General features: G+C 46.8%; 1 protein-coding gene across 2 annotated transcripts in view; it reads right to left on the reverse strand.

Moving 5' to 3' along the window:
* SMPD3 (sphingomyelin phosphodiesterase 3) overlaps positions 1–16,036 on the reverse strand; it is a 141,592-nt gene that overhangs the window by 30,571 nt on the left and 94,985 nt on the right. For both annotated transcript variants that reach the window (XM_077310970.1, XM_077310971.1), the window contains one exon: positions 413–488. In XM_077310970.1, the coding sequence (XP_077167085.1) occupies positions 413–488 (76 nt within the window). The remainder of the gene's footprint in view (positions 1–412; positions 489–16,036) is intronic.

Genomic DNA, 16,036 nt, shown 5'->3' on the forward strand with positions numbered 1-16,036 from the left:
ATGAACCTCGGTCCTGCCTGGAACTTTTGTAGCTGAGAATTGTACAGTATTACCAGGTAGGCAGATCAGTTCTGAAACATCTGGCTGTATCACTATCCCTGTTCTGCTGGTGAAATCAGAAAGAACACACATGATGGAGGCAGTCATAGCAATTCTGGGCCCCTGGGTAAATGCCTAGTGTAGCTCTGCTCAAAATCCCCTTTATTACAACCCAATCCACACCGAACAAAAAGTGCCCAATTTCCACCAGGCACAAAATGCACTGCATTTTGCATTTTGACTTTGTTTTCTCACCAGCATTCTCTATCACCCACACTAATGGTGGCCCCCTGGCCTTCGCCATTGCCTAGCTTGCCCCAGAAGCAAAACTGCCTGTGCAAGTCTCAACAAGAAGTTCCATGCAGTACAGTACCTGCCAGAGCTTGCAAGTGAGTGCAGGAAATGTATCCCACAATTCTTTGGTCCTGAGGTGTACTTCCCACTTGCACCTGGGGAGAGAGGAGGGGGAAGAAACAGAATTGTTAATGGACATCTGGATGGTGTCTAAGATCAAAGGCCCACAATCCAATTTAAAGCATTAGATCTATTATGCAGCAACAATCTCATTTCTCCAAGTACAAACTGTGCAGAAGAGAGGAGACTGTGTTGCTTTTAGGGCTGTGGGTCTCGGACAGAACTTCTCTCGGTAAAAATTAAAACATCACGGAAGCAGCCCACCAGGAAGTAATCCTGCACATTTGAGTTGACAGACACTTTCCCTAGAGCATTAACAATTTTGCCACTGCCACCACATTCACCCCGTCCCTCTTAAGGGGAGGGGCCATCACTCAGTGGCAGAGCATCTGCGTTGCACCAAGAAAGTTGCAGGTTCGATTCCTGGCATCTCCAGTCAAAAAGATCAGTTAGTAAGTGAGGTGAAAGACCTATGCTAGAATGAGTAGTCAATGGACTAAAGCTCAGACTCAGTTAAGGAAGCTTCATGTGTTCATGTGAAACCAATGAGAGGCCAATAGCATTACTCTTTCTTGACTGTATTTACATGTCAGATTTCTTGCATCATGCAGGCTGCCTATATCAGAGGGGATCTGAAGAGGTGCCCCATCTGGGCCCAGTCCAGACCCACACTTGATTACTGAAGCATCAGGGGTTGTCAGACCAGATCCATTCAGATCAAGACTGAATCACCTGGGATCTTATTCCCATTCTCATTCAGCTTTCTGTCTTGAGAATGGGAATAATGTTCTTTTCCAACAAAGTCCCTTAGATTTTTTTTATGTTAGCCCATACAAATGGTTTTCCATCTAAGGTTTTATCGGGAAGATATAGTTGAATCCCTTTTCACAAAAGACTTTGTCCTCATGGACAAAGTTTGCCTGATTCCTTTCCTCATATAATCCTGGATTGTTCTCTATGAAATCCCCTGCAGGAAATTTCTCTCCACTTTTCTACAGGATGAGATTCGTCTGGATAAAGATTGCATGTGCCAACTCCAACTGAATGACATTAATACCAACATCACCAAAGAGGTCGCTAAATTTCTCGTTGCTGTTATTAGAACCAATTCTAACTCTTAATTGCTATTTTCTAATCTTTATGATACTTGGGGCTTTAGCAATCAATTTTTATGCTATTTTAATGTGGTCAATTGTTTGCTACTGTGGTTTTACAATTATTCTAATTAGTTTTAATAGCACACAGTTTTAATTAATAATTGACTTTCATCTTTCTCCTATGATTCCATTACTCTGACTGGTCTTATTTCTATGTCGTTATGCTAGATATGCCAGTAATGCTAACTGGAACTGGATTTGGCAGGAGTTGACCTTTATAACCCCAAGGAGCTTCGGGATGCATGTGGCTCTCTTCTGTTTCATTATTACAACAACCCAATGAGGCAGGTTAGGTTGAATGGCAGTAACTGGCCCCTGCAGCCAGTGATTTGCATGAGGAAGAGGTGCTGTGGCTTAGTGGTAGAGCATCTGCTTGGCATGTAGAAGGTCCCAGGTTCAATCCCCAGCATCTCCAGTTAAGAGGATCAGCTAGTGGGTAATGTGAAAGATCTCATTGGAGAGATGCTGCCAGTCTGACGAAGGTTTCCCAACTAGAGTTGTGCGTTGCAGCATCTGAATCGGTCACGGACAACTCTATTCCCAATCATGACACTGAGTACTGTGTAGTACTTAGAAGGCCCCTCAATGGTACCACGGCATGTTTCCCCCTCCTCAAAATGGAAGCTGGGGAGAGACCTTCCACCCTGTTCCTGCCATTTCTGGCTCCAAGCAAAGATGAAGGAAAAAGTTTTTAATAATTTTGTTTAAAATTTTCTTCCATATTTGGGCACCTTGATCCATCTCCTCATATACTGGCCAATTGTGGGCCTGGAGAAGGAGGGAATTGCCATCTATCTATCAATAAATTGCCATCTATCTATCCACTTATTGTTGTAAGGGGTGTTTTATGGGGTTTTATTGTATTTTTGCCATTTTATCTTGTGTAATCTGCTGCAAGACCACTGGAAGAGTGGCAGTACAAAAATGAATGAATGAATGAATGAACATGTTCATGAAAGAGTAAAAAATTGAAATGTCCCTGGTCTTTCATTCCAGCTTTCAATTTATCGTGATATCTAAGGAAAGGCTGCCCTGAGCAGTGTTTGCATGGAATACCATTTAAGGGACACAGGATGCCTTTCAGAGCTGCAGAACAAAGCAGTTTTCCTGCTGGACAAGATGCCATTTGTCTTTGATGGTACCTTTCTGAGATAATCTGCCATGCACCTTCCTCCAGACTTTGTATATTGATTGCCAAATTCACCACTTGACAGCTTCTTCTCCCTCCCTGCTTTTAGTCTGGAACTGAAAATTGGGCTTTGCAGGAAGTGTGGTTCGAATAATTTGCATGGGCTGATGCTTTGATCGGTTTCATTATATCTCAGTTGCACAGCAAGCTCGCTCCCTCTCTCCCGTTTACTGATTCATCTTGCCCACGGATTTCCAGCAGGGGTACCGTTCCTTCTTCACGGTATGCAGGTGCTCTAGCGTGGTGTTACATTCACCCAGAAAGACAGAAAGCCCTGGAAGGAGCCCATTGGATGCATTTACTGGAGCTCAGTCTCCTCTGAATGGAAAGGCAAGATGGATTTCAAATTCACTCACTTAAGTCCCATATCCACATCGATTTTAGGAAAGCATCCACAGTGACGGTTCAGATTGTAAATCACTATGGCATTATCCAGATTGTAGATCAGCAAACAAAAAAAATGTGTGTTGCATAGAGATTTAAAGTGAAGAGAAAGGGGTTTTTAATTTATTTACATGGCTAGATGGAATTGTTGCTATGCGATGCAAGACCCTTATCCTACAAATCCTGCATTCAGTCAAAAATTACCCAAACTCACAAGAACAAGCCAAAAGACCATGTAAAGAAACAAAACCGTGTTCTGTGTCCTGCCAACAAACCCCCAATTCCTTCCAGCAAATTGGGGGAAATTGAAAATAATCTGGTTGGATCTACACTGCATTCTTTTCTGCATTCTTTCTGCTGCTGCTGTGAATGTACAGGCATTTGAAGTGGCGATGGAGTATCTATATGGTAGTTTCTCCTAAATTTTTCTTTCCCCAGCCATTCCACAACCATCATTTCCCTGCTAAACTTTTTAAGTCTCAGCATATGTCAACTACATTTGGTAATTGACATACCTCTATATCTTAAGATCTGTAATTTACATATAGAAGAAGAGTTGGTTTTTATACTCTTTTCTCTACCCGAAGAAGTCTCAAAGCGACTTACAACCACCTACCTTTCTTTTTCCCACAACAGACACCATGTGAGATAGGTGAGACTGAGAGAGCCCTAAGAGCACTGTCACTAGCCCAAGGTCACTCAGAAGGCTTCATATGGAGGAGAAGTGGGGAATCACACCCGGCACTCCAGATTACAGGCTGCCACTCTTAATCACAATACCATGCTGTAAAGATTAACTGCCCCCCCTCCCTGGAAAAAATAGCTGGTTGGAGGGTGAACTGTGGGGCATTATACATCACTGAGGACCCTCTCTACTCAAACCCCACCCTCCCCAGGTTCTGCCCCCAAATCTCCAGGAATTTCCTAACCCATGGTTGGCAACAGTATGCTGATGGAATCTGCAAACCCATGCACCTTTCCATCCACATGGTGAGCAAACACACTCTGGCTGTGATCTTTCCAGAAAGCCTATACCAAGCTGGGTTTAGGAAAGACTGCTAAGGGAGAGCAAACATGGACTAGCAGGGAACCCCATCATGAGGCTGCCAGTTCAGGTCCCCCCAATCCACCCTGACTAGTCACAACCCCTAAACGGCTCCAGGGTTGCCCACAAAACAGTTGCTGAAATCACAGCCCGACTTTGCATTCCGGTTTGGCTGTAGACTCTCAAACCTTGAGGCAGCGAATTTGTTAGCCTCTCCTATGAATTTGTTAGCCTCTCCTATGCTCCACAAAGGCTTTTGGGGCACACGCAGCTCCAGGAAAGCATGGCGAGAAGGCTGAAAGACATTGCTTACCACCAGTTCCTTTGACACTGTCAAAGAGCGATATGGACTTAATCAGCAAAAGGCGCCTCTACGATCCTGGGGTTGTTGCGGAGATCTACGCCCCCTCTGCCCCCTGAGGAGTTATAGCCATCTAATTCTAAAGAGGTCTTTCCTTTGCAGTGGCAGGAACATCCATATCACAATGGAGTGGACCCGTTTGTGTGCAGGAGCCCAACTGGCCATCCCTCATCCCGGATGGCTGATGAACTCGGCTGCAAATAGGTTTTTATACCCCGCGGAGAAAGCGCATTCATCCCTTTTGACATTTGCCTCATGCTCGCCGGAGGCTCCAGCCAAATTATGTCATTTAAAAGAAAAATTAGTCATGGGCACCATTAAGACCCTAAGTCATCCAGTCAATATTTTCTCGGCAGACGCATTGTGAGGTGCCCTTAACCTGACTTCAATTCCCAGGAGCAAAATTCCTACCCTGCCAGCTCAGACAGTAATGGGGTGACATATGTCCACCTGGTCCTGCTTGGGCTAAAATGCTGTGCTCCCTACAGATGTGTGTGTGGTCTTGGAAGGGGGCAACACTGCCTAGTGGGTGGGGAGGGAACAAAAGCGCTGCTGTTCCTCTCACCCCAATGAAAATAATACAGGTATAGGTCCTGTATATGGATGATTTCACCTTGCTATTAGAATAATAGAATCATGGAATCATAGAGTTGGAAGGGGCCATACAGGCCATCTAGTCCAACCCCCTGCTTAATGCAGGATCAGCCCAAAGCATCCTAAAGCATCCAAGAAAAGTGTGTATCCAACCTTTGCTTGAAGACTGCCAGTGAGGGGGAGCTCACCACCTCCTTAGGCAGCCTATTCCACTGCTGAACTACTCTGTGAAAATTTCCTGATATCTAGCCTATATCGTTGTACTTGTAGTTTAAACCCATTACTGTGCATCCTTTCCTCTGCAGCCAACGGAAACAGCATCCTGCCCTCCTCCAAGTGACAACCTTTCAAATACTTAAAGAGGGCTATCATGTCCCCTCTCAACCTCCTTTTCTCCAGGCTGAACATTCCCAAGTCCCTCAACATATCTTCATAGGGCTTGGTCCCTTGGCCCCAGATCATCCTCGTCACTCTCCTCTGTACCCTTTCAATTTTATCTACGTCTACCTATGCCTCCAGAACCACACACAGTTCTCCAGGTGTATGGAACACTTTTTCCATTAGTATGGAACACTTTTATATAGGACCCGATCTCCACTGAAAAGGACAAGTTCCTAGTTTTGAGAAATGTACCGAATGAAGGGGGGAGGAGAGAAAGAAGATGAAGAGTTGGCTCTTATATGCCACTTTTCTCTACCCGAAGGAGTCTCAAAGCGGCTTACAGTCACCTTCTTTTCCTCTCCCCACAACAGACACCCTGTGAGGGAGATGAAGTTTAGAGATCTCTAAGAGGACGGCTCTGTGAGAACAGCTCTATGAGAACTGTGACTAGTCCAAGGTCACCCAGCTGTCTGCATGTGGAAGAGCAGGGAATCAAACCCGGCTTGCCAGATCAGAAGCAAACTATGACACCAAGCAGGTAAGAGTAAAGAGCCATGAGCTAATGCGGGCAAGAAGGAAAGCCGGGGTGTGGTGTCATGATTAAAATGGCTGACTAGGGTCTGGGCATCTCAGATGCAAATCCCCACTCCTGCTAGGAAATTTCCTGGGTGACCAGTCATAGTCTCTTTCAGCCTGGCCTACCTCACAGGGTTGCTGTGAGGCCAAAATGGGGAAAGAGAAAGCCACCTATGCCACTCTGAGCTTTTTGAATGACGGACAGAATAAAATGGGACGAGATGGGAGGTTCTCAATACTGTTGCGATGGACACCATCATGAAATGAATCCCGCATATAGGTTCTTTTCCCCCTGATCTGCTGTGCAGGAGAATTCTGTCCACAACGGGTCTTTGTCGCAGTAGCTCTGTGCTGACTCTCTTGTAAAGCCTTCCAGTTCCTTCTGCAAAGGATGCTCCAGACGTACCTGCAGATGAGTCACCAGAGGGCTGGGGAGAGACGATTCCACTCCAGCAGCCTGGCTCGCTCCTGAGCAAGTCACCCCCCATTAAGCTTCCAAAAGGATCTGTCAGAAGGCACAGCTTGCATTCTGATGGAGGGGCAGAGGAATTGGGGAGGCTTCAGCCAAGTCTGTAGCGCTGGATTGTTGCTCAATTTCACCTGAAGTGTGAAATTTGGCAGTAAACTCAATAGATTCTCGTGGAGCAAAATGTTCCTTCTTTTGTTGCTCTGGACTTCTGCTGCTTCTCAATTCCAGTTGACCAGGGAGAATTTTAAAATCTGTTCTAGAATTTAAATACTTGCTAACTCCTGAGCCTTTCTGCTCCATTCCTTCATCTGCATCTTCCGGTTGCACGGGCAGTGTCCCAAAGACCCATTCTTTTCCCCTGTAAAGAGCTTTCCCTGGAGCAAAGGGGCCTCTTGCATCAAGGGAAAGACTCCTTGTCCTCCTGGAGAAAAGTGGGGTGGATACATGAGACCCAGCTCAACTTGTACAGGGTTCATTAAAAAAACTGTTGCAAGAAATGCTACCTTTGATTGCATCAAGAATCTCTTTTTGTCCAGAGCTTGAGGACCTATTGAGCACAAGTAGCTCCTTGATACAATTATAATTAGAATCATATCAAAAAAAATATTTTTTGCAGGGTTAAGCATTGCCACCTCCAGGTTTGGAAATTCCTGGAGATTTGGGGGTGGAACCTAGGAATAACGGGATTTGGGGAGAAGAGGGCTTCAGCAGGGTATCATGCCATGGCCCATCAACCATTTTCTCCAGGGGAAGTGATCTCTGGAGTTGAAATTCCAGGAGATCTCCAGGGACCCCGTGGAAACTGGCATCTCAGTAATGTTTTACCAACAATGCATGTTGGTCAAGCAGAAGGGGAAAGATTGACTGGAGGCATACAAAATTCAGAAATAAAAACGGGAAAGATGGAGTATTCCGTGGTAGACCATCTGTTCCCCTTCAGAAAGAAGACCTGGGAAATTCAGAAGTCCAGATTCCCAGTCACAGTGCAGAATTTCAGAAGCATTCATAATTTACCCAGAGTCTACTGGGCAAAGTTTTCATTTTTAATTTTTTTATCATAAAGTTGCCGCTGACTTGCAGTGATCCTGTTGGGTTTTCAAGGCCAGAGAGGGACAGAGGCAGTTACCCACTGCTCAGTGGTCTCCTATCCAAGAACTAAACAAGGCCAACCCTGCCTAGCTTCTGCAATCTGGTGAGATGAGGTTACCGCAGGCTATCCTAGCTGAGAGCCAGTTCTTCTTCTTCTTCTTCTTCTTCTTCTTCTTCTTCTTCTTCTTCTTCTTCTTCTTCTTCTTCTTCTTCTTCTTCTTCTTCTTCTTCTTCTTCTTCTTCTTCTTCTTCTTCTTCTTCTTCTTCTTCTTCTTCTTCTTCTTCAGTAATATCAGGGCTCTCTCAGCCTCTCCCACCTCACAGGTTGTCTGTTGTGGGGAGAGGAAAGGGAAGGCGACTGTAAGCCACTTTGAGCCACCTTCGGGTAGAGAAAAGCAGCTTATAAGAACCAGCTCTTCTTCTTCTTCTTCTTCTTCTTCTTCTTCTTCTTCTTCTTCTTCTTCTTCTTCTTCTTCTTCTTCTTCTTCTTCTTCTTCTTCTTCTTCTTCTTCTTCTTCTTCAGTAATATCAGGGCTCTCTCAGCCTCTCCCACCTCACAGGTTGTCTGTTGTGGGGAGAGGAAAGGGAAGGCGACTGTAAGCCACTTTGAGCCACCTTCGGGTAGAGAAAAGCAGCTTATAAGAACCAGCTCTTCTTCTTCTTCTTCTTCTTCTTCTTCTTCTTCTTCTTCTTCTTCTTCTTCTTCTTCTTCTTCTTCTTCATACAAAGATTGCAATTGCTTCTCACATGCCCACATCTCAGTGCACATTTCAGCAGCAGCGTCTCAGATATTTCCCACAGGAGCCCATTTCTCTTACTTACCTGACTGCTCCGAAATATTATCTTCTCAACCTTACTTATGCTTAGATTGCTTCCCTTCCCTCGGCACTCTGGCAAGGCATCAGGAGAAGCAATTGCTTGAAACTAAAACCGGCCGAGAGGCACAGCCCGATAATGCTGTTCCGTGGAGGCAGTTCGGTGCCCGAGATCTCCCTGCGTAGCTGGGATTAGATCATGCCAGCGTTTCGCCGTCATCCTCGTGTCCCTCTGCCAAAAGGCAAGACCGCAGACTGAACGCAAGAACAGATTTTCTTGGGGCAAACACGCTCCAGAAGGTAGCAAAACGTGAGGCTTCCTCTAAGGAGGTTAAGGGAACAGAAGCTATTACTTAATGTCATAGTGGCAACTTCAGCCTTCAGTACCTAGTGGGAGGGAGATTATATGTGTACCAGCGGGCACGACTAAAGATTTACAAGGTTTGATGGGCAAGTTTTGACTGTATCCAAGAATAAAACCACAAAAGGAATAAAATCACAGCCTTCTATATCAGCCTTTCGCAACCTTTTTACTGTTGAGAAACTCCTGAAACATTCTTTGGGCTTTGAGAAACCCCCGAAGGGGCACAATCATGCAGAATATAGTTGGGAAGCATAGCTGGGTAGATGCCCACCTAGGACTCCTTCCCTTCCCACCCCCGTCAGGCCCATCACTGGCCTTCTCCTCCAAGGCCTTACCAGAAATATTAAGTGGAACCGATTAATGAACTCCCACCCTGCAGGAAACCCTTCCAGGGCTGTCAAGAAACCCCATGAAACTCTGATTGAGAAAGCCTGCTCTAGACACAAAAATCACTGAGGGTGCAGCTCCCACATTCTCCTCTGTCACGTTTGGCTATGTAGGTCTCTGCCAGCTTCAGAAAAGGGGTCAGTAGACTGAGGTTTTCAGCACTCCTCATTTCCCCTTCTTGCCCCTGGAACCTTCACTCTTACAACCAGGCTTCCTGTCCATCCTTCTCCTCCTTGGCTGGCTCAGAGTCCTTTTATACCCCTCCCAAACTTCTGATTTGGCCCCATATGGTCCAGCTTAGACCAATCTCTTGGCCCTGGGGCAGGGAGGGACCTCAGTGGAATATAATGCTATGGAGTCTACCTTCCTAATGAGCAGCCAGTTCCTTCAGGTATTTCCCAATCCTAGATTAGAAGGAAGTTCTGTTTCTTCACTCTTACAGTTGCCAGCCTCCAGGTAACACCAGGAGAGCTGCTGCTGTTACAATGGATCGCCAGAGAATCAAAATCAGTTCCCCTGGAGAAAACGGCTGCTCCAAAGGGTGGAGTCTATGGCATTAGGCCAGGATTTAGCCATGCAAACTGTGGCTGGAATTATATAGTGAGCCTATTGGAATTGTAGCCCATGGACATCTGGAGAGCCACAGTTTGGCTAGCCCTGCATTAGACCATGTTGAGGTTGCGCCCCTCTCCAAGCCTTGCCTTCCCCCGGCTCCACCCCCAACATCTCCAGATATTTCCCAACTCTACCCACTCTCCACTCAGCACTGGGATGACTTGGGGGCCCCATTTCTTCAAATATGTTGCTGCCATCTGATGGATCCCCCAGTGCTGAAGGACAGTCAGTTTTATGTAATGCGAAGGTTAAATATTCAACACTCCAGCAAAAGTCTCCATTTATATGAGGTTACGCTGATATTCAGTGTGTGGTGTGTGTTTTGACTGCTCAAAGGTAAAGGTAAAGGTATCCCCTGTGCAAGCACCGGATCATGTCTGACCCTTGGGGTGATGCCCTCTAGCGTTTTCTTGGCAGACTCAATACAGGGTGGTTTGCCAGTGCCTTCCCCAGTCATTACTGTTTCCCCCCCCAGCAAGCCGGGTACTCATTTTACTGACCTCGGAAGGATGGAAGGCTGAGTCAACCTTGAGCCGGCTGCTGGGATCGAACTCCCAGCCTCATGGGCAGTGCTTTCAGACTGCATTTCTGCTGCCTTACCACTCTGTGCCACGAGAGGCTCAGGCATGTCTTAATCTCATCACAGCCGGTGGTTGTTGCAATGGGGTGGATACACCCCATTGGGGCGGAAACTGAGCCTGAATGGGTCCCCAATAATCTGTCACCCCCAAGGTTCCAGCAAGCAAGCAAGAGCTGGGCTTTAAGTGAAGGTGAAGCAAGTCATGTGCTCCATCTGGAACTGCTGGACAGCGGCTTCCTCATGGCTGGCTGACCTCCAGGCGGCCAGATCCGCCCATCCTGCACTGATGCTCCTTGCCAATAAAACTGTGGCCTAATTAACTGCCAGGCAGCCATGGTAGTCTATTGCAAATCCAGCCAAGGGGAATGGGAACTTTTCCCAAGCCAGCACCCCCAGTTGCCCTGGGGGCACGAGAAAAGCCACATTCTCCTTGAAGCTGTGAAAACTTTGTTGTTGTTGGTCCTACGTGCTGACAGCCTCCTGCATATTTGGCTTCTCGCTGGGGCAGGACAAGATTTGTAGAAATCCGTTTTTAATGAACTTGGCATTCTTGCCTTCAAAGATTTTTTTTCTCCCCGGTACTTTTAAAGCAGCCATATTAGCCATGCAAACTTAATATATTATTTAAACATGTTAACACATAATTAAATGCAAGTATATAAAACATTAATGGGAACTAATTCCAGACTATTTTTTTATGGTGGGACTGCCCAGTGGCTCAAGGCTGTATATTGTAGAACAGTTTAGGACATGTGATGCCAACTGGTGACTGTGGAGTGTGGGAGATGCATGTGAGCTTATTGGCAAGAAGAAGAGTCAGTTCTTATACCCAGCTTTACTCTAACTTAAGAAGAAAAACAAGAAAAAGATTTTTTCTACTAGGAGTCTCAAAGTAGCTTACAATCATCACGCCTCCTCTCCCCACAACAGAGGTAGGTGAGGCTGAGAGAACTCTGAGAGAACCGTCACTGGTCCAAGGTCACCCAGCTGGCTACATGTGGAGGAGGAGTGGGGAATCAAACCCAGTTCTCCAGATTAGAGGCTGTCGCTCTTAACCTTGACACCAAGCTGACTCCCAAGGAACCTCTGAAGGAGTTTCAATGCAGCTTACAATTGTCTTCCCTTCCTCTACCCACCACAGGGGCCTTGTGAAGTAGGTGGGGCCAAGACAGTTCTGAGGAAACTATGCCTGGCCGAGCCCACCCTCCTTTCTCCACAACAGACCCCCTGTGAAGTCAGAGTAAGAGCACTCTGACAGATCTGTGAGTGGCCCAATGTCACCCAGCAGGCTTCACGTGGAGGGTGAGGAAGGAACCAAAACCAGTGCTCCAGATCGGAGTCTGCACCTCTTAACCACAGCGTGACACTGGCTCACCTCAGTGGCAAACATAACAATGGCTGAATGAGGATGGGATGAGGTTCGGATGTAATGCAGAATGGGTAACACAGTTCACTGATGGTATTGGGCACTATTGAGACATGATTCACTGCAGGCAATTTGCTGGCTTTGCAAATTGATTGGTCCGGTCAGACGTTCAGCCTGGAAGCCACCAAAGTGTCACATTTTTGCGAATGTGTTTTGGCAGTTAAGTCTACCTCGTTCAACCGCAAAGGTCAGATGTGAGTTGGTTAATGGGTCGGTACGGCTCAGCGCCGACCGACGCAAAAACCTGCTGAAATTTGCACCTTTCCCCCAAAACAATGATTTTGCTTGCAGAAAAACACCGCCGATCCAAAGAGATCAACAGCCATTAACACTGCTAAGGACGACTTAGACGCACATCAAATTGTAGGTTATTTCCCCCCCCCCAAGCCCACAGTGGTTATTTATGACTGATTCATCTGATTTGAGACTGAATTAGCTGTCTATTGCAACCCTTGCCTGCTGAGTGGAACAGCGGAGAAGCAGGGAGGGGAGGGGGAGTCAATCCGGCCACGGAAGAATGGACAAGCACCAGAAGCCGACTGTGCTGTGCGCTTCCGGAAGGAATACAGCAGACCAACCGCAAACGGTTCCATGAGCAGATGATTGGTGGTGGAAAGCGTGGCCAAGATGCAGCCAATTGATGGCAAGCCCTCTCAAGGGGTTTTCAAAGCAAGTGGTTAACAGAGGTGGTTTGCCATCGCCTTCCTTGGTGTAGTGACCCTGGGAGTCTTTGGTGGTCTCCCATACAAGTACTAACCACAGTCAACTCTGCTTAGCTTCCAAGCTCTGATGAGATCAGGCTAGCCCAATCAGGGTGAGACCAGGGCTCATTCCGCACACATAGGATAATGCACTTTCAATGTGCTTTGGCAGCTGGATAGGAAAATTTATTTCTAAAATGCATTGAATGTGCATTATCTATTTGTGTGCAGAATAGGCCCAGGTCACAGCAGATAACAAGTCTGAATCCACGGGACTTTGGGTAACCGTAATCTTCTGATTTAGGGATTTCTGTGATGGGAGGGGGACTACCTAAGGAGGGGTAAGGAGCTGTGGGATAATCCCAACCCCCTGGCTTCTGAGATTTCAGCAGGTATGGTTTGGACCTATCGAGCATCCCTTTTCAACCATAAGGACTAGACAGTTCATTCAATGAAAACTGAGGTGCACAGACAGTTGATTTCTTTCTCCGGCCACAGCTCATTTGATGCTTTGTCTCTACTCCCAGATACCTGCAAGGGATCGTGGGCTTTCATCCCTCAGCTCCTAGTATGCAGATCGTAGACTGGACCTGGATCAGTAGGACACAGGGAAAGTACAGATGCTCACGCTGTTCCCCATTTCCCCTTGGACTCTTGGCTGTACTTTCAGTCCTTTCTGAATCAGCAAGAGGTTCACACACATATTGAGAAGTCTTTGAAAATGGAACGCTATAAATCTCGGAGGATTCCAAGCCACCGGCTCCCAGTTGCAAATTAAACCGCCACCTCTAATTCTCTGGAGGGCCTTTTGAGATTATTGAGCTATTGGGCTATTGAGAAAAGCAGAACCCATTAACAGTTGGGCCTTGAAGTAGAACCTACTCAATAAATAATGCTTAGCATTTCCGCAACACTTCCGGTGTCCGGCAAGCTGTGCTGAGATCCACCCTGGCAAGAAATGGTTTTAGCCCCCCCCCCACTGTCGCCAAAGGAGATGGGAGCTAAGGCAAGGAGAAATCTGATCAGTCAGGCTGTAGCTGAGATTTAAAACTGGTACCAAGAGGCGTGGGAAGCCAAAAGGGCCCTAGAAAGAACCCTGGCCAACAGTACTGCCACCAGTTTCCACTAGAGGAGGGCAGGAGTGGTTTAAGGAGCTGCGGGGCCCATACCATCAGAGACACTTTAAGGCTCTGTGGGGCCCTAGTAGAGTACAATTTCGGTGGGACCAGCCAAATGGGGGGCAGAGGGCCCCCCACAGTGGAAAGAGGTGTCACTCTGAGTGTCCTTAAAGAGGGGAAAGGAGGGAGGAGCTATGGACCTGATCCATGGGGGAAAGGCAGTACATGAGGCCCCTGGAAGTGCGGGGCCTAGCACTTGCTACATGTGCTACATGAATAAACTGGCCCTGGAGGGGGGCATGTGTGCCTGCCTGCATGGGGTAGGGGCCATCATTTCCTGACTGTGCTGGCTTCTGCCTGCCTATTGCATTCAGGGCAGGGACTGGAGACCTGTGGTGGCAGCAGTTGCCACTCACCCCTCGTGGGGGGCCACCAGCTAGTGATGGTGGGGGTAGCTTTCAGCTACCCTGAGGTCAGGGGCAGCCTCCCTTAAAACATACTTGGTGGAATGGCCAGATAGTCAGATGACTAGGATCTGGGAGACACAGGTTCGAATCCCCATTCTATCATGGGTGACTTTGGGCTACTCACACACACACATCTTAACATGTATCATGGGTTTGATTTAAAGATGACAACAAAGTATGGTATGGGAATTTCCTCCAAGCCAGGCTAGAGCCTGTAGATTTTTGGTGGAGGGATCAATTGGGCATGAAATTGGGGGTCACTGTGGGTGGACAGGTCAATGTGAGTTCCTGCATTGTGCAGGGGTTTGTGGCTAAATGGCTCTGGAGGTCCCTTCCAACTCTATGATTCCATGAGGAAAGAAGAACAACGTACATCTCGTTGGGGAGAAAAGTAGGTCGAAAACATCTAAAGAAACAAATTCATCTTTAAACTTACCAAGAATTTCAGGAATGGGCATAGTCTAAGCACAGCGCTTGTCCTCCCATCAATCCCTGCCCCATCCCTCCCCCCAAAACACTGCTTAAAATTATTCTAATGGCATTCTGTCTTAGAATATAGAATGGATTCAATTGGTAGAAGCTATATCACTATGGCATCACTATACTGCAGCGTCAGGGATCCTGCTATTTTTGAATGGTGGCAAAAGGCCCTCTGGTGGTGCAAAGGTGGGTGGAAGGGCAAGGGGGAATGAAGGGAAAGGGCACCACATCCCCATGCAGATCTTTCATTTCAGCTGCGAATGCCTCTGCACTTGTTGTAGAAATGAATGCACAGCAGGGGAAATCATGCGTGGAAATGACGTCTGTTAATCAGGATATGCCAGCTTGCAAGGACCTGGAGTCTAGAAGCTCTTGGCTCTGAGATGGATGGCACACTTTTCATTCCATTTTCTAGGACTGACCAGGATTTTGCTAGTGGTTCTATGCAGCTGGCCAAGAACCAGCCACCTGAGAGACTCCGGTAAGCCATGCAGCTCAGCTACCTTGTCAGGGATGCTTTCCAGCTGTCTCTTTTAAGATTCTTACCTTATGACTCTACTAAGATGGTTTACCCTGACCTGGAAAGCCCAGGCTAGCCCAATCTCATCAGCTCTTCAATGCTAAGAAGAATCAGGCCTGGGCCCATTCCGCACACATAGGATAATGCACTTTCAATGTGTTTTGGCAGCTGGATTTTCCTGTGCGGAACAGCAAAATCTACTTATAAAGTGCATCGAAAGTGCATTATCTATTGCGTGCAGAATAGGCCCTGGTTAATACTGGAATGGGAGACCACCGGGGAAGTCCAGGGTCACCGCACTGAGGCAGAGAATGGCTAACCACCTCTATTCCCCTTGAAAATCCCGCAGGATCCCCTTGAATCAACTGCAACTTAATGGTTCTTTCCACCATGCGTTGGTTTACTTTAGAGGTAAGAGTGTATCAGTGCATCTTCTGTAGAACGATTCATTCTTGCTCAGGTGTGTAAGCATGTAGGTTTTACTTCAAGTAGGACCTTCTGCCTGGGCAGAGAGGGCTGAGTTACATCATCGTTCCTGGTTTTTTATATTTTATTCTCCTTTCCCATTTCAGGTTTTCAAATAATTTGCACCATGCCCACCTAGCCCTAGGGACGAGCGGTAGGACAAAACAGGCAGCATAGGAGTCACATCTGATCCCAAGAGGACTAGGAATTTCCTTGTAAAAAAATGAGGGTATAATGTAGGACCCATCTTCCAAAGGTAGTCTGAGCAAAGGCTAATTTATCAGTCCTGTCATGCCCAGTGATGTACCTCTAGATAGCAGTATTATATATGATTTCTAAGGAAGAAGAAGAGAGTTGGTTCTTATATGCCGCTTTTCTCTACCCGGAGGAGTCTCAAAGC

This window comes from Paroedura picta, chromosome 14 (genome assembly GCF_049243985.1).
Source record: "Paroedura picta isolate Pp20150507F chromosome 14, Ppicta_v3.0, whole genome shotgun sequence".
In the NCBI taxonomy this organism is placed as follows: Eukaryota; Metazoa; Chordata; class Lepidosauria; order Squamata; family Gekkonidae; genus Paroedura; species Paroedura picta.